At 40.2% G+C, this 19,134-nt stretch overlaps 1 protein-coding gene, 2 long non-coding RNA genes and 2 pseudogenes across 3 annotated transcripts; 3 read left to right on the top strand and 2 right to left on the bottom strand.

The window, feature by feature from the left end:
• The first annotated feature begins 224 nt into the window (after positions 1-224).
• LOC148727589 (uncharacterized) lies at positions 225-1,027 on the top strand. The gene is made up of 2 exons (XM_088726308.1): positions 225-594; positions 819-1,027. The coding sequence occupies exons 1-2, from the start codon at positions 347-349 to the stop codon at positions 991-993; spliced, it is 423 nt and encodes a 140-aa protein (XP_088582434.1). The 5' UTR covers positions 225-346; the 3' UTR covers positions 994-1,027.
• A 68-nt stretch (positions 1,028-1,095) lies between these two features.
• Positions 1,096-2,416, top strand: LOC148727588 (uncharacterized). The gene is made up of 2 exons (XR_015989166.1): positions 1,096-1,903; positions 2,180-2,416. It is a non-coding gene; the product is annotated as an uncharacterized LOC148727588 (long non-coding RNA).
• Positions 2,417-4,684: 2,268 nt separating this feature from the next.
• On the top strand, positions 4,685-7,815 carry LOC148727587 (uncharacterized). The gene is made up of 2 exons (XR_015989156.1): positions 4,685-5,067; positions 5,939-7,815. It is a non-coding gene; the product is annotated as an uncharacterized LOC148727587 (long non-coding RNA).
• Positions 7,816-13,598: 5,783 nt separating this feature from the next.
• LOC148727585 (52 kDa repressor of the inhibitor of the protein kinase-like) lies at positions 13,599-19,134 on the bottom strand (annotated as a pseudogene).
• Positions 15,662-17,329, bottom strand: LOC148727586 (uncharacterized; annotated as a pseudogene).

Here is a 19,134-nt window from a genome sequence, read left to right as displayed (position 1 = left end):
GATGATGATGATGATAATGATTAAACTCGAACGACTCATATTTCCCGACGAAAAAGACTGGGTGGGAATTGATTTGATCTGCAAGGAAAAAAACATCGCAATTTCAGGGGATCGTAATAGTTAGCAAATTCCAACTAGTGGTCTACTATCAATGCTGCGTTCAAATTGGTTACTACTAGGCTATGTGTTAGCTCAGACTACAATACAGGTCATTAAGGCGGAAACTATGTGCTCTCCTGGGAACCAGATTTAAACAGTAGACAATAGGTAATGTATCACCTTATTACTTAACAGTTTTCAAAGAAAAGCTCTCTTTCTCTTTTTCTCTACAAAGGCCACGCGGAACATGAGTGACTCCAGCGATAGCGATGTTGCTCCGCTCTGTCCAAAACGGCACGGTTCCAGGGCTTTTTCAAGAACTTTTGTCCATCTTGACAAAAGAACCAAGGCTATGCCCAACAGAAGCGAATTCAACCGCTTGAGAGCAGCAGGGAGAGTGAAGGAAATCGCCTTCACAAAAAACCACACTGCAACCGACATGCAGCAGCTACTTTTGTTCCATTTCCCATCCTTGGTGGATCTGGACCTTTCTCGGTGAGTTTTATTTTGCGCATTCCCAGAAGAAATTTATAGTGGGTGGCTATGAAGCACTGCTTAAGCGTTCATCGAATAACGGCTTTCCCACTACACCGAGTATCGACGGCCGGGAAAACGTGATTCGAGGAAAAGCTTACATGCCACATGGCGATCTTGCCTGCATCGCGGAGGCTTCAACATGTACGGAAATAAGATTGCTTTCTTTTTTTTCCTTGTATCAGCTTACGCTTCATAACGTCTTATGACAAGGGCCATGCGATGAGCGTCGTATTTCGTTATATTCCAAATGGAGTGGAAATAATGGCCAAGTTTACTCAGGGCCCAAAACAGAAGGTTTACATGCATTGGAAAGGTAAGGATGGACCCGTTATTGATTGTCTAGCCAATAATTGTTAAATACTTGCTCAGGTGATTGTCAGAGGACTTTTGACTGTCGTCTTATTCCGCATAAAATTAAAAATGCGACATAGGTTACACGTGCTGATTTGGTATGGTTTTGATATCACGAGGTTCTTAGGCACATAACATTTTAGCACATGTCGGTTCCTAATTGAGCCAGGTCCTCTGTGTCCCTGCTCTTCGTGAGCGAGGATCTTTGCCTCCAGGTTCTTATGCACATAACATTTTAGCACATGTCGGTTCCTAATTGAGCCAGGTCCTTTGTGTCCATGCTCTTCGTGAGCGAGGATCTTTGCCTCCAGGTTCTTAGGCACATAACATTTTAGCACATGTCGGTTCCAAATTGAGCCAGGTCCTCTGTGTCCATGCTCTTCGTGAGCGAGGATCTTTGCCTCCAGGTTCTTAGGCACATAATAATTCAGCACACATATCGACATACATATTGGCATACATATTATTAACATACATTTTAGCATACACATTCACATACATCTTAGCATACAAAGCAAGACCATTGCTACATTTCTTGGGCTTAAGAAATAAAAAAGAAAGTAAATCATTTCTCATATACTGACTCATGGGTTAAGGAAATATATTCTTAAGAAAGAAACTCTTGAGTAAAGCTGCTATTCAAGACTAATTGAATGAACCCTTAAAGCAACTAAACTTAACTTAACAAAACACCAGTGATATTTGGCACAATTTTCCCAAAATTCATTAGTCTAGTATGAGATAAATTCGAAAATTCATGGCTAAGGCATTGGTCGGCAAAAAAAAGGGAGGTATGCAACCCAGGCAACCTGTCGCCTGGGTAGCATACCTCCCGTCTCCTTTCTTTATTTCTTGCAGGTTAGCTTTAGAGGGAATAAGCCAGAATTGGTAGAAGATCTCTCCAAAACCGTTGAAGGTATGTAGAGAAACTTCTCTTCTGTCAATTTTTAAGGATTGCCAGCCTAATCCAATTGCCGTGATTCAGAGCAATTCCTGAAGGCCTAATCTATGAACCAGCCCTTGACATTAAAAAATCCTGCCATAATGTACCATAAAGCTACTTTTGTAAAGGCTGCATTTTGAGCTAAATAATTTTAAAAATCATTGGTATAATAATAATGATAATAATTTTTGTTATTATTTTTTCATCCCATTTGACATGCTTAAGAAACTACATCTTCTTTACTTTCAGATTTCACAAGCAATGAATTGGATGGAGACCACCCAAAAAAAAAAGGAAAAGAAAGGACAACAGAAACAGAAAAGAGACAAGACAAAAAAGAAAGAAAGAACATGAATAATAGAAGTTAATATGAAACGTATCGTAATTAAACCTGAATTCTGTAATGTCTGCGTTTCAACCTGTTATAGTTAAAAAAGTTATTAAAAACATGGATTCACATTAAAAAAATGTCTCTCTCCGGTTTAAGGCATCATCTTCATGTTTCATTGAAAGTTTAAAAGTACCCCACAGAATAAACTACGAGTTTATCATTGTCAATGAAATTGAGTCTATGAGCTGCACAAGATGAGCGTTATTTAAAGTAAACCTCCCTTTCTGACTACAATAAAATGGCTATGCATCCGAGGTAATATTGTTTACAATAATAGAGGTTTGAAATACTCTAAAAGTAAGCCGGTTCATAAGTATCAAGAATTGAGAACTTCAGTGACGTTTTATGATTACCGTCTACTTAAATCAGATACAAGCAGCTCTCCTAAAATCGTTTCCTGAAAGGGTTTATGGTATCAGGAATGAAATGGAGAACTTCAGCGAGATTATATGATTACCGTGTAATTGGGTCAGACCTAAGAAGCTCACGTAACAGCCATTCTGAAGTTACAATTTCTTCCACGAAAAACATTAGCATGAAAACCTTTCAAGGTAATTCCAATGTAAACACTATTTTAAGAATGGGATGAGTAACGTTACCTTCTCCACCTGAGATTTTCCCACGTCTGAGTTAGCCACAAGAAAGGCCACTTTTAATGAACCTAAACGTTTCAGTCCACCTATTCAGCAGTCTAAGTATATAAAGACTAGGGTGGCGTCAACTAAAAACTAAGGAATTCTCCTTAAGGTGATAAAATACATCAATTCTATTTGCGGTGTGTCGAAACTAAAACTTGACCGTGATGCAGGGTACCCAAGGGTTCTCGGTCCTCATAGGTGAGGCGCCAATTTGCGCTCCGGCTGAGAAACCGAGTTCGAATGGGGAACACGGGTCGATCGGCTGAGATACGTTAGTGGTACGCAGAACGAATCAATCGTATTCCATTATGGGCCGTGTGTTTATTTCGAGCGCGATTAGTTTTAGTCAAGGCTGATAAACGTCAATTTATCCGATCATTGTTTGTGTCGCATTTCGAGCTCGATTGGTGTTAATCGAGGTGGATTACTTAATCGTCCTTGATAAGCCCGCCACAGTGTACGATTGTTTATTCGTCCTCTATATTTCATTAACGTGTTGGATTGCCCAGAAACGTAAATTGATCCGTCTGAAGTCTGAAGTCTGAGGTCTGAAGTCTGAAGTCTGAAGTCTGAAGTCTGAAGTCTGAGGTCTGAGGTCTGAGGTCTGTAGTCTGAAGTCTGAGGTCTGAGGTCTGAAGTCTGAAGTCTGAAGTCTGAAGTCTGATGTCTGAAGTCTGAGCTCTGAAGTCTGAAGTCCCTTCTCGGCTTTCGTACATTGCTGTCTCAAGCTTTGGACACTGGTTTTGCCCCAAAATTTTTCAGAAAAAATTTAATCACTCGTGACTGAATAAATTTACGTGTGAAATCGCTGTGAAATGTGACAAAAAAGGGGGAGGAGAACTGATTTGTCAATCAAACGTCACAAACAGTTCGTGTTGGACTCGATTTACACGTGAGAAAACTGCGAAAATGGCGGGTCAAAACTGCTTTGGTGTTTCGAAGGTCTATACGTGGCTGTCGTCAATCTCGCATGGATTAAACCTCGAAAGGCTAACGCCAGAGTTTGAGAGGAGAGGCTTTCAGAGTATGCATTCGCTAAAAAATATATCGGGCAGAATGATCTGGAAGTCATAATAAATTCTCCAGACAAGCACGAATGGTTCCTAAATTCCTTTCTAGTCCTTCCCCACTGCAAAAATTAATTCAGGGAAAATGGAGTAAATTAAATTAGTAAATTAGTAAATTAAATTAAATTTGAACTTATTAAATAAACGTACAGATGGCGATTCTCTATCGGCAGACAGAATAACCTTAGGCGCAAAGCAAACTGCTTATCGAAATCAATCAGCCTTATCAGATGATATTTCTCACGCAACGGTGTCATGGCATTTAGCCTTGTTAACAGAATTATTTAAATACAGACATGTCTATGCATCGTGGTTGTTTCGAATTCCTCAGCAAGTACTTGCCGGGTCGTAAATCGTAAAGCTGACCTCACTGACACGTCACTGAACAACAATGCAACCGTTTAGCTACGAAACGAAATGTTTATAAACCAAAAAAGAAAGTTTTTTTTATTATTTTTGTGTCATAACTTCCGTTTTTGTTGCCTTTCGGGAATAACTGTATTTCTACAAGAGATAAGTTTTTTAGCACCCTCTTTTAAGACCCATCAGATTTCAATTGTTTGTTTGGTTTGCGTGACTCATGTCGATCAGAATAGCTGCGGGCTTCCTCAGAAACATTGCGTAATCACCTTCCTCTATGGGTGAATTTGAATATACGAACTCTTCCACTGGGTTATAAAACAAGGCTTCGTTCAAAGCGATAGAAAAAGGCGTGAAAAGAATATGTCACAAACAAGAAAGCGAGTTCATTTGTTCAACTGTGACAATATATACGAGATGGAGCCTGTTGAGAAGTTGTTGGACGAAATGAAGATCTAGAAGAAATCGCCTGACCGATTCAGCCGGCATCCATGTTGAACGTGTAGAAAGGCACTCATTCAGACTCGCTTAAATGTCTGAGATAGTCGCCAGGATTCCAACTCTAGGGATGGATATGGCCTTTTTCGTGGTTCATGCACACGAATCGCGACCGATCGATCAACGAGGACAACACTGGAATTGGCTACGCCGAGATATACAGAGCTGTACTACAAGCAACGGGTAAGAAGGGGAAGTATTTTCACCTCTAATTTTTCTCTGTTTAACTCATTTAATTATGCTTGATAACGCTTTGTTAGGCCAGAAAAGTTCTGTATTCGAAAAGCAGTGGTAACTTCGACAAATTTACTGCAAAAGAGTTCTAGATCTTCAACAACAAAGGCCTATATCCGAAACCGAAGTTGAAAGCGAAAGTAGATAAATTAGCCGATCATTAGATTGATAGCGTTCGACGGTTGCTCAGAAGACTGACAAATAGTCACTAATTCCTTTTATGCGGCTGCATCAGTGTAATACTCGAAGGGAGTTTGCTACCCAACCTCTCTGAACCTTCATCGACTCTTTAGAGTGGGATCGAGTACTCACTTACATGGGAAGATCCTCACACTGTTCTGAGCTCAAGAGGGATCATCTTTCATCTTGGTATTTTAGTAGCTGAAACCCATAAAGCATAGTCCCTCTCCCGGATCCCCTCGAAAGATTATAAAAAAAAACCCACAGGGCCCGGGAATACTTTAATCTATTGTATTTTCATGGGGATGCTACTAGTTCAATTTGGGTAATATAGGTATACTGCAAATATCTTTTGCACATTACTGGCGGCTAGTGCATGCAAATGAAACCGACTCGAACTGTTAGGAAAGTAGACGTATAAACCACATAAAATCCATTAGAGCAATCACTCTACGATAAGGAAATTGACATCAATTAGGTATGGAAAGGATCTAAACTTATCTTAACTGTTCCAGAAAAACATAATGTTCTCTTGACTTTATGCCCACTCTTATCTACCCTTTGGTAGATATCTGGGATCTATTACGAAGAGAGATAATAATGATACACTTATTTACATTTTCATCTGCTGTATCTACAGAAGGGGATGTCATCATCGTTATTGGGGGAGATGACAACTACAAAGGCGATGAAGAAGAGAATCGAGAGGTTATTTCACGTTTGGCGACAAGAAAAGTCTCCTCACAGTTCGGCGAAGAGTATCTTGATGGCAGACAGAGCTTTATTTTTTCTTGGAACAAATAACATCGAGTAGTTCACGAGCAAACTCTGCTGCATCACTTTGACCCAAACAAGAAAGGACAAGAGTTTGAATTTCGGCCGCCACCCACAAATCAACAGTCAACCTTAGAACCTCAACCGCAGGCAACAACCGCAGAGTTACAAGAGTTACTCACATAACGGTAGACCCTCCTGTTTACCGACAGTGGGTAAAGTGACAAAAGAACGGTCGACTGATTCATACAGTAGTACCCAGGGCAGCAGGAAAGACTCAGCGATGATAAAACCTTCTTTCAGTAACCAGGGACACGGTGCTTACACGCCAAACACACATGTGATGCGCACAGGCTCTCAAGAACAGGATATTAACGCTGACTCATCTTCCACAAATCTACAAAACGTCAGTGCAAATTATTAAAAAAGCCCTCATGGGGAGAGTGCCCAAAGTACCCAACAGCCTGTACTGGCGACGCAACCCCCAGGAACGCCCCCTTCTGTCGTTTTGCTGAGAGGTATCTGTCGTTATGGAAAGATATCAGAACGATTAGGCGACCTTCAAGTCTGGGACCCTGAGTTTAATCTTCCAGATGACATTCGAGAGAGGTTGTTTGAAAAGCGCCGCAATACCCCTGAAGTTGGAGTAAGAATCATTAGGTATAATGATAGCTCTCCCGAATGTCAAACTTATCGAGATTTTATGATATTTTCGCTAGACGAGGATATAGATCTTTCTGCTGACGAAAAACTCTTATTAAAAACTCGTGTCCACAAAGGAAGAGTTTCCTTTCAAAACGTTGATGTACAGTTTAAGTTTGGAAATTTGCATATACCTCAAAAAAGTATCCACGGTTTTACACAAAACGATAATGGTGACCTGTACATAATTTCAGATGGCGCAGTTAATTTAGATGTTTAGTAAAAAGTGGGAGTGTTGGTGAGAAAGTAACAAAACTTTTTAAGAGAGAGTTACATTTCTGCCGGTCGTCCAAATAGGTATTTTAATATTTTAGTATTTTAATCATTTAATATTTTGATATTTCAATGATTAGTCCTTAAAAGGAAAGGAGAAAATGTATTTTTCTGCTCAATTAGATGGAGCGGGTTTTAGGTCGCAATTTAAGACTAACTTGCTTTCTTGAAACGAGTAACAGCCGAGGCAACGTTTACATCCCCAAGAAATAACCTTGGCTGTCAGCAATCGCTTAAATAGAGAGATTTATACTTTCGCATAGACATGGTGTCAATGTGTTCACCTTTGTTCACAGGAATTGTATGATCCTGAAATCAAGGGAAAGATGATTTGCAAGCTTAACGATTGAAGACTGTCTCGCACGCACAGTGCTGTAATATTTTTTTCTTTGGATCGAGTTTTTAAGCAATGTTAAAATATAAGCTTATGCTTCCTTCAGGCTCTCTGTTGTGGCATATTTATTCAGGTCGGTCAATACCGCGATACATTTTAGAAAGTGTAAAATGTGAGATGAAACTGACCAGCCCTAAGTCAAGTGACTGTCACGTTGCGTGTTTTTTAAAGAATAACGACTTGATGCGAGCCAACTCAATTTACCAGGGCTGCAGTCACAGATGGATTGTTTGATTAGAAGCACTGAGTACATTGTTATTCATTGTGTGAGATTCTAGAGAAAGTGTTTGGCTTATTGTTTTGACATTGAATGTTGTATCTGCCAAGATCAGTTGGCCCGCATGCCCACTCCGAGTCAGAGTGGTTAACGAGAATACAAGTGAGAGAGGTGAATTTGCTGTTGTAGAATAAGTTGTATCAGAGAACAGAGACAACGGAGACTGAAAAAGGTTAGGTCAAGACTCTTTAGTGCCTTGCGCTAAGCTTCTCTTCGAATGATTATGTTGTCTCTTAGAATCTTATTTTTGCATGTACAGTTACAGCTCAATTTTAACCCCGGTTAGATAGAAGTACTACCTGCCACGTGATTATTGCACAAAAGGAGCAGGAAGCACTGGGTGACTGTTTTGCCATATAACTGAGGACATTTTCCCCCCTGCGGTATAATCTGTGCATTCTTCAAATCTCGCCCAATTTACTCCAAACTTTACAATTTCTGATTCTTATGTGAGTGCCAGCTTATAATTTGATTACTTAAAATGTGTCAGGCAGACACATCAACAGGCCAGTTAACCCTAGCCCACTTAATGCAAAACCTTTCTTTCTATCCGCGTTGCGTTACATGCGTTCCGTCACGAATTCTCCTGAAAGGTACTCAGCTGTACCCATCATGCATTTGTAGCCCGTGGTTTTCTCCGAGAAATCGTTGCCAGAAAATCATGTTTGCATATCGCAACAGCTTCACACATGTTATGTCACCGTTGTAAACTATGGTGGCGTAATTTGTTCCATCGAAAGTATATGATGTGATTTCCTTATGTAGAAAGATCGCCCTTGCAAGCTTCACAACGCGTCAATGACATGATCTTGATGTCATTTCTATTCAGTTTAGATATGAGGAGATTTCAGATTTCAACAGCTTCTACTAGATGAAAGAAATATCATGGCATCGCCTCGTAAGTTTCATCTCTTCAACTGCGACCGTCTTTGTAAACTCGACCCATCGAAGACTTCTTGTTGACAACGAGAGCTACACTTGGCATTGAGATATCTGTGAAGCAACACTATTTCACGCTTTCCGAAATATCTGAGTTCAGCGATCTAACGATTCCCACCCTGGAGATGGATGCTGCCGTTTCAGCTGTACATGCTCACGAATCTCGTCTGTCCATCAACGAAGACATTCAAGGGGGATACACAAAAGTTTACAGAGCTTTGCTTCGGGCTACAGGTATGGCGAAACCGAAAGTTTATTACGACAGGAGTTCTTAGAATCTTGATTTTAAAAATTATTCTTCCAGTCACATTATTGTAGTTTCTGCGAATTAAACGTATTAGTTATTTTTCTATAGTTTTATATACATCAGATATTTTCAGTTTTCACTTCGTTCGTCACCTTTGTGATATTTAACCGCCTCCTGGTTAACTAAACTGGTTAGAGCGCCCTATGGTTGTTTAATGGAACATCTATTTCCTCCTCTTGTTCTTCCTGTTGTACCTTTTTGCAAGTTTCATAGATAACAGGTTTCACATTTTTTGGTTCATTGATTTGTTCAGTTATAATCTCATCTGTGCTTATATCTTGCTCACTCATTGGCTGTTCTACATCTGTACTGGTACTTGTAGTGCACTCAGGAATGGGTGTTGCTTCTAGAATTGTAAGATTTCTGTCTATTCTGTCAATATCTATGGTAACTGTTTTATATAATTCATTGTTTGCTTTCAACCAATTAAGAGCATTAAGTACTATTTCAGGGTCCAAAGCTCAGTGGCTGATCCAGGGATTTTTGATTGGGGGGTCCAAACTTTGGTTCAGAAAGGACTGCTGGACTCTTTTGAGGCAAATTACTTCTCCCCCACACCCCCCACACCCCCTCACACCAGTCGCGGTTGCACGTTATAATTTCTTGGCCGCTTACCGTTTACTTGGACTCATTAATTAAAAAACCAGCCAGTGATATATGATCCTGCGGATGTAAGAATTTGAGTGTCAAAGATGTAAGCGTCAGGTTTGATAGGGGGGGTTCCGAATCCCCCGGACCCTCCCCCTGGATCCGCTACTGCAGCTTGATAGTACACATGCCCTCTAAACTGCAGTTTGCTTTTAAGTTTTAACAAAATAATTCCTGAACTTTTAGGTGCACGTGGTAGAGTTTGACAAGTTTTGTCGCATTCAACTGGCACATTACAGATAGCTCCCTTTATCTTTCTTTGCTGGCCTTTTGGCATAACTACTATTTTCTCGAAAACAATTCTTTGAGTAATTAGAATCTGCTCAAGATTTCCAAAGTCGAGAGTTCTGTTGGTATATAATCTACAAACATGTCGTTGTATACTGCTTGGCAAGGAAGTTTTGCTTTGATGACTTTCGAGTGGTATGTTTTACAAATATATTCCTGATTGTCAAAAGATAATTTTTCTGATGTTTTGAACGTTGCAGTTGACAAATTTGCTTGCTAAATATTAATACAGATTTCTTATACAACATTCTGTTGCAGACAGTGCATACATAATAAGGGCCTTCTTTTATTTTGTGGCAAAACTGTGAAATGCAAACATCAGCATGCAATTTTGATATTTTTCTATTTTTTTGAGCTATTGCTGATTGATTTCTAAAAGCATTTAAGTATTTTTCTTTCTTTTCACGGTCCATGCTGTCATAACTTTTTCTAGACTTTACAGCCTTTCTGTTCAGCATTTGTTTCTTTTTTTATGCATCCATCTCTTTATACTTTTTTCTTCGGTTTTCAAGCATTTGTTTCCTTTTTTGACACATCAATTTCTTTATATTTTTTAGCACAAGTTTCAAGAAGCTCTTCTTTCTTTGCTCTATCCATCAAGCTGTACCGTTGCTTTTTCTTTGTTGGCTCCAATTGCAAGTAGTGGTCATCGCATTTATTGTAGATCTCTCTTTTTCTCTGGCTAGACTTAAATTTTCTTACAATGTTCTTTCTCTCTTCATTTGACAATGCTGATGAGCAAAGTAAAGAATAAGACAAATGTTTTTCCATCATTGATACAGTGATCTTGCCTATAAATTTCACTGACTCTTTTTACAAGAGCGTTAAGACTAAATGGTCCTAGGACATGGAATTGATCACTTTCACAGGTCAACATGAAGTAACAATTGTTCTGAGTATTGCGTTGAACAATAAAGCTTTTAAGAACATCATTACAACAAAATAAGTATCCCGTGGGTATAACACAACTAATATTTTCTTTTAAAATAACTTTTGACTAGAGAGTCCATATAAACAAGATAACACTGTGTTAAAGAGCTCTGATTCATGTGCGAGTAATTTATTTTGATATCTGCATCATAGACTGTTATATTGCTAGGCATTTTGCCAACACGGTCTACATTGCACATCTCATATAACAAAAATGCATGTTCATGGAGAGCCTGTAGTGTTGAAGAGTCCCAGTTAGTGCATGATTTGATAACAGAGAAACAAACTGCATCATAATAAAAGGCTTATGTCTTGATGACTGAGCGTCATTCGTTTATTCATTGCACATTGAAATGGAGACTTTTGATTGCAAGGCAGTGGTTGATACATAGTGGCATTCATCAAAATGACCTATATAGTAATTGTAGACGAAGTATTTCTTTCCTGAACTGGGTAAACAGTGGTAAGTGGTGCAAAGCCTTGATTAGATTCTACTATTTGTATAGTAACTTTTAATGCATCTGCAACTGCTTGAATGATAAGTGCATCAGCCCATGTACCTTGAATACACATATTATTCAGACATCTTAGCCATGAATTTTCGGTATTGCTCTCAATAAATCTCTCTGGGTTGTCTGTCATAAATTGAACCCCAGCAGTACGTATACGCATAAGGTCGTTGCTATAGCCCTATAATTGATGTGATACAGATCTAAAGAAATGATCACCTGCGACGCCAACATCTATTGATTGTAAACCAATATCACCGAATCTCGACTGCTTTAATTTTCAGAGGAAATACGAGAGGTCAACTGCACTATTGAGCTGTGATTTTGCATAAAAGGTCTGATTATTACTTCATGATGATCAGTGTTGTATTGAGTAGGTCCTGGATTCTTCTCAACATATTTACTTACTTTGAAATTCACATAATTGGTCCTATGACTCACACAATTGCAAGGAAAAACTGATAAATATCGACGTGCTTTACATTTTAGTTTCATTATATTGTGATAATGCCTGCTACAGAAAGACAAAAAAGAAGTTTTCTTGGCCATGGGTATAGCCATTTTATTTAAGTTAATTATCTTTGGATCGCGTTTGTTATTACATTTATATCGTGCATGATAAAGTTTTCTCACCCTACTAACATAGCGATGGAGCTTTGAAGACTTCGGTATCTCAATCGTTGAAATCTTTTTAAGACAAATTCTTCACATGACATGCTATTTTTCTTGTTCAGACCTCTAGTGAGAAATAGCAGTGGAATTCAGCTCGGTTCACGAGCACGTCTAGATCGTCTTGTATCACGTTTTTTAAGATGATATAAAGTTAGCTTTAATATGTGTTTGCTTTGATTCTCGATAAATTTTACGATGGAAGGTTTACTCAATGTAGATAGCTTTGATAAGTCGCTCTTATTACCGATGGAAGGTTCACTCTTAAGTAATCGCTCGTAAATTTGTCTCCAAATATTCACACTTAAATTTTCGCTCATAAACTTGTGCAACGTAAAGGTTGGGCCGCGTTTCGTTCCCCAAAAAGCTATAATCTTTCTCTTGACTGTCCTTTATGCCTCGTCCTTTTGAAAATGGCGGATAAGATTTCAATGGGCCAGCGAGCACGCCCAAAAGTAACGAGCCAGCGATATATCTCAAGTAAGCGATATATCTCTAACAATGTAACGTTGAAAAAACGACAGAAACCGGCTGCATTTTATGACCGGTGCCAGCCTTCGGCTGGGCCCAGGCGGTGTGCGCACTGGGATCGCGCTGATTCATGGGTGAAATTTAAAATCTAAGTCATTTGCATGCAGACGCCGTCGGGTAAACATCTCTTCGGGGCTAGCTGATTGAATGCTTGATGGGAATCAACTGTCTCTGGCCTTTTCTGGAAAAATTTAGCAGAAAAGTCAATTTGCATGAATTTTCTGGCCAAACTGCGGTTATCGATGCTTCTTGTTGGATACATAGAGCCTTGTATTTGTCCATAAGTGAACGTGGAAATCGAGAGAGGTAAGAAAATTTTAGTGATGATCCTTTTACTTCGTTTAGAAAGGTGTTTTTTCCATTATAAAAGTCCAGTATGTTTTGTTTTCAATTGAAGATTTGATAGTATATTTCAAAGCTATCGGTGACGAACGCCAGCGTAAGGCCGTTTTTGTTGTCTTTGATCGCCATATTTACCTGAAAGTTAACCATGTTCAAACGGTTATATCTGAAGATGCACTGGGAAGCGTTGGGGAGCGTTTATATGCAGGGTTAGAACAAAGATCAGAGAAGCCTTTTACACCCTTTTTATCACTCAAATTCAGGGATGGATCCAGGTTTTGAAGTGAGTAGTTTCCACCCGAGGAGACACTCCCACTAGGGGGGTTCGAGGGCGTGCCCCCCTGAGAAAATTTGAAATTTCGAGCTCTCTAAATGCCATTTCCTGCATTTTCAGATAATTTAATTGCACTAAAGAGAGCAAAATAGCATGTACCAAAAAGGCAAAATGATTTTTTTTTAAAGTACTACATGAAACACTCTGATCTACTAGCATCAGCTGCTATGCAAACCTGTGTCACTGATGTGTGTTCACTATGACAGTATAAAGTCCAGTGTTTTCAGGAAAGTCAAGTCATCTCCAAGATTTCTCACTCTGAACAACATCACCCAGTCAACCAAATCAAAATGTGGAGAAAAATAGCACAACGACATGTCAGTGATTTTTTTAAGGGTTATGAGACGTAAAAAGACCATAACCCAGACAGAACACAACTCACAAGTACTCTAGAAATAGCTTTTGCAAAAATTTAAATTGAAATGTTTGCCATTCTCATTCTCCTAGGGTGTATCTCAGCAAATAAATCTATTAAATCTATCAAAATCCATGTCTCTGTGAGCATGCATCAGTGCCAGTCCATTAAGTCTGTCCTGGGTCATAGTATTTCTTAAATAGTTCTTAAGATTCTGAAGGGATGATATGGATCTCTCACAAGATGCAGATGAAATTGGGATAGTGATCAGGACTTTCAATATGGAATAGATATTGACAAAGATGCATATTGACATATGCATCTTTGTCAATATCCTCCAGTGTAGTCTCCAGACTGTCAGGCATACCATCTTCTCTGTGATCCCTCCCCTTCCATAATCTCTCCCATAACAAAAGCTCTGCCTCTAAACCTGCATAATTTGGCATATCCTACCTGTAATGGTTTTAAAATTCCAATACATTAGCCTTCCAATCAGGGTCAGTAGCCAGTAAAATAGAGAGAATAATTGAAAGACCTTTGTAGCAAACAAACACATCATCCTGGTATCTGGTGTTGAGCTGCTGGAGAATATGGTCAAGGAAAACTCTAGTAAGATTGAGCTTAAAATAGTCCTCAGGAGTTGCAGCAGGAGCATTGTTCCTATGTAGATAGATAGCTTTATTAGGAAGTAAAATCATTGCTGCCCCCGGGCCGGCTGAAATACGACTTACTTTACAATGGAAATAAATTATCTCTTACTCTAAGATAACGACAATAAAAGCCGCAAAGTGTAATCTACAATAAAATACAATAAGAGAAGTTTCAAAAATCAAAATACAAATAATTAAGATAGCTACTAATAATTTAAATTGTTCGCCATGATAAATGTGTTTTTGAACCTATTTGTCTTACAAATCGGTAGCTTGAAGTATCTCTGGCTGCGGGTGCGATAGGTGGACTCGTTGCGTGGAGGAAGCAGATCATGGAGCTTGTGGTTTTCGTCCCTTACAATCTGATCAAATAGAGCATCACACAAGATCTCCCTCCTCTCGTAAAGTGACGCAATGTCAAGAGCTACTAGAGCCTCAGCGTAGGATAAGTCAGGTTAGATCATCCGCAACGCGCGTTTTTGCAACCTTTCCATTTCATTAGACAAAGAATGATGAAAAACTGGGCAGGCATATTCTAATACAGGGCGTATATATGTTGTATAGAAAAGTAGCATATCCTCAGATGGAACTTTAGTGCGCTTTAGCTGTTTTAGGAAGTACAGACGCTTCGCAGCCTTTTTGCATATAGATTCTACATGTGCGTTACACCTGAGGTTGTCCGAGACAATCACTCCTAACAACCTTGCGGATGAAACAACTTCGATTTGCTTGTAATATGATCAAACAGGCTACCTGATCTGGAGAATGATATTCTCTGTTCTTTACATTTAGACTCATTGAACTCGAAACCATCAACTTCTGACTGTCTTACAAGTTCATTTACACGTAATTGCATGTAGCTAGACTCATTCTTCAATACTGATTCGACAAGAGTGGTGTCATTAACGTATTTCCAAATAATTGTGTCTGCTACAGAAAAATTATTTATCATGATAAGGAACAGCCAGGGGCCCAATTTCGTCCCCTGTGGCATCCCTGCAGGACCAGCTTCCCACTCCGAGAAGCAATCGCGGCTCAGTTTTATCCTTTGCTTACGGTTCGTTAAATGGTCCATGATCCAGCACAAAATCGACCTTGGAATATCGTAGGAGGAAAGCTTCCGCGCCAGAACATGATGGTCAATCAGATCAAATGCCTTCCGGAAGTCAAAGAGTACAACTCTCGTAGTCGATCCATTTCCATCCGTTGACTTCGCCCAAGAGTGAGTCATACTAAATAATGCATGCGTGGCGCTGGATTTAGGCACCGTTCCAAATTGCTGTGGGTCGATCTTTGAGAGGACAGCGGGCTTAACATAACTGTTGACAACGTACTCCTCCGCTATCTTTGACAAGATTGGAGTCAGGGAGATGGGTCGAAGGTGTTTGTTTATGTCCTGCACAGGTCTTTGCTTGGGCACCGGCACAACATCCGCTTATTTTCATGAATGAGAGAGACGACCTTCGCGATAGGATAAATTGAGAGTATCTGCTATCGGCGCTGCCAGTAAATCTGCATTTTCTTTCAACGCCCACCCTGGGATGCCATCAGTACCATGCGCTTTGCTTCTGTTCAGTTTCGTCAATTTCTTATAAACCGACTAGTTTGATACAACAAGCGCAGGTTGTTGGGTTGCACTGCTAGAGGGTATTATGACAAAATCAGCAGGGAGTGGAGAGAAGCACTGCATAGGGGAGAGAAAGGCCTTATTGATGGTGTTGGCAAGAGTGATGTCATGTGAGGGCCCATACAGGTGTTGCAGGGACTTCGTGACGTAAGATCTCCCCGTGAAAGCCGGAGAAGAGCCGCTGAGCTTTTTGATTTCATCCCACCTACACTCCTTCAAGTGCTCCACCTTCGCTTGAAAGTACTTAGCCCGACACCCTTTTTGTTCGCGATTCACGCGATTCCTTAGCTCCCGAAACTGTTGATTATACTCACGGGAAAGGGCGCGCTGGCGTGCTTAAATAAGATCTTTAAGTGTAGATGTGATCCAAGGGGGCTCTGTAAAGTGCACCCTCCGGGATTGAATAGGACGAATATGATCAAGTCCTGTTTTTATGATCTGTTCCAGGAGCGAGACCTTTTCGGCGCACGTTTTCAAGGCGCAAGTCAAGGTGTTCACATCCATAGCAGCCAAATAGGCGCCCATTGCTTGGCACTTACTAGGGCGCAAAACTCTCGTCTTAATAGTGATAGTGGGTTGCTTTACATGTGCTCTCTCTTTCGGTTGGAGCTCAATTGAAGCATGGTCAGATAAACCGAAAGGTGGGCGTTCGATGGGATCCTGATAATATTCAGAAATATTAGTAAGGACTAAATCAAGTGTTCTTCTGCCTCGCGTTGGAAAATGGACCATTTGCTTTAGCTGAAAATTATTACGGAGGCGTGTGATTTGCAATCTGTTAAAATCCCCAGCAAGCAGAATACCACAGTTGGGATAGTACGATTCAATGGTTGATAAGCACTTGATTAAATATTCCATTATTGCTGGGTCACTGGCGCTTGGCGGATGATAAAGCGTCCCAACAACAATAAAATTACATCCCCTTGGGAGACAGAACGGCCTAAGTTTTACCCAAAGCATTTCGAAAGATGGCTTTTGTAACTCAGCCAGACCAGTGAAATTGCTCGTATCCTTGATGTACATGCAAACACCGCCGTGTTCAGACTCGACTCTGTCCCTGCGAATAATATTAAACCCCTCTAAACCAACCACGTTGTCATGAATAGAACTCCGAAGCCAGGATTCTGTGATGCAAATACAATCCAAATTTGCATTCTGAACAACATGGCGTAATTCATCGATCTTAGGAGCCAAGGACATAACATTTGAGACCAAAAAAGATGGAACATAGGTCGACGACAATCCTCCTTTTGGGATTGTGGGGGATATGGTGACTAATATCAAGTTCGCTGGGTTTCGGGAACGGTGAAGTCTTGTTAATGTAGCAACACGGTTAGGATCCCGTGGTTGAGCAACGCTGATCAGATGGTAACGATCGTTTCCTCTATCTTTGACGAGACGTCCAGCTCTTTTACCGCGGTATCGTGGCCAGAAGGTCTTAGACAGTCCATTAGGAAGTCTTACTAAGCGGCTAAGAGCCATTTGTTTGATTGGCAAGGGAAAGGATGCAAGCTAAGTTAACTACAGAGAGATAAGAGTGCAGCCATGTGCGGCGCATTTACAACTAAACAGATTTATAACTTAACAGACTGAGTATGTATCTGTCTCTGAGCTACTCTTGGCATATCTGGCTGGACTCCTACTTTTCTTGCGAGGGCCACTGCTTCCTGGTATAGTTCATGGTGTTTGTCATCAATGTTGGTGCTCATTATTCCAAGGACTGATTTCAAAAAAGCAATTTGATCTTTAGCTTTTAGGAGGTCCATAGCTTTCTATTGCAGTTTCACTGTGAGGGGCCTAGTTAGTCCCAACTTATGTCTGACGATAACAAGAGAAACAATAAAGGAAAATTTGATTGCATTAAGTAAGGACTGAGCATCTTGTCTACCGGTTGGATTCCAAGTTGAGTCTCCAGGGCTGTTTGTGTTCATTGAAATGTCTTCAAATGTAGCTGTGACTAGGTAGAGAAGCTGAACTATTCTGTCCATTCCATCAGTCCGTTCAATCCATCTAGTGCGGCACACAGTCAAAACAGTGTGATTTGCTCGAGGCAATACTTCTCTGATCTTGGCTACTAAATGTTGTTGTCGTTTGGGAGAGTTGTTAAAAAAAATCAGAAATCTTACGCACAATATCCATCATGTTTCTGACAATTGGCAGTTGGCAGGTGTTACCGATGCACAAATTAAGCCTGTGGTTCATGGAGTGGACATACATTGCCTTTTCATGTTCTGCCCTGATCAATGAGGAAGCCCCATTTGGTCGTCTAGCCATATTGCCTGCACCTTCATAACACTGGCCACGACAGTCCTCCATTGTCAATCCTAAGTCTCCCACAGCTGGAATTATAATGTCTTTAATGGCCTCTCCCGTTGTTTCCTCCTCACAAAGGTAATAGCCAATAAATTCTTCTCTGATTGTCTTAGTTGTGTCCAGAAATCTAATTACTATAGAAATGTTTTCCTTATTTGAAACGTCAGCTGCTTCATCTGCCATAGCCGAAAAATATTTACTATTCCTCATTTCCTGTAATAAATGATTCAAGATATGAGCACCGACAGTTGTTATCATTTCATTCTGGATAGTTTTTGAAATATATGTGGCATTTCTAGGTGCAGTTTACAGGTGCTGCTGCAGTGTTTGGTCACCACTGTCTACCCGAAATTCTAGTAGTGTCTGGAAATTTCCGGTAAGGGCAGCATTCGTGGGATCATCATCCCTACGCCCCCCGAGTGGAATGCTGTTTTTCCCACAGAAAATGATTGTTTTAAAAAGAGACTTAAGAATCTCCCCATATCTGGCAATTTGCTGTTGAACTATGTGATTCAACTGCTGGTTAATCGGGGCAGCTCCTCTTCTCGTCACTGTCTTAAAATCCTCCATTGCTGTCATAGAAAATTGGTGAATTTCACTATTTCCGAGCGCGTGTTTGCTAAAGAGAGAAGCGGCCGAAGTCCAATTTGTGAGTGGAGACCTCATCAATTTGTCTAATTTATTAGCGTTTTGACCACACTGAACTCCAAAAAAACAAAAGGTAAACAAAATCCTCTATCAAAATATTTGGAGTAGGCTAGCCATGGAAATCTTTGCAGCCAGCCTGAGACAAACTTGCGAGATTTTCCATTCTCTATTGACACGGGGAAATCGAAGAGCTTACCTGGTCTCCATACGCTTGCAATGAACTTCATCTTGTCTTGAGGCGAATAGTTGCCAATCTCGCCGAGTACCAAGCCATTGTCGTAGGGAGAACAATCCTGTTTGCGACAGACAGGATCTGCACGAGCCAT

This window comes from Stylophora pistillata, chromosome 7 (genome assembly GCF_964205215.1).
Source record: "Stylophora pistillata chromosome 7, jaStyPist1.2, whole genome shotgun sequence".
NCBI classification, from domain to species: domain Eukaryota; kingdom Metazoa; phylum Cnidaria; class Anthozoa; order Scleractinia; family Pocilloporidae; genus Stylophora; species Stylophora pistillata.
This window is presented reverse-complemented; position numbering and strand designations above follow the sequence as displayed.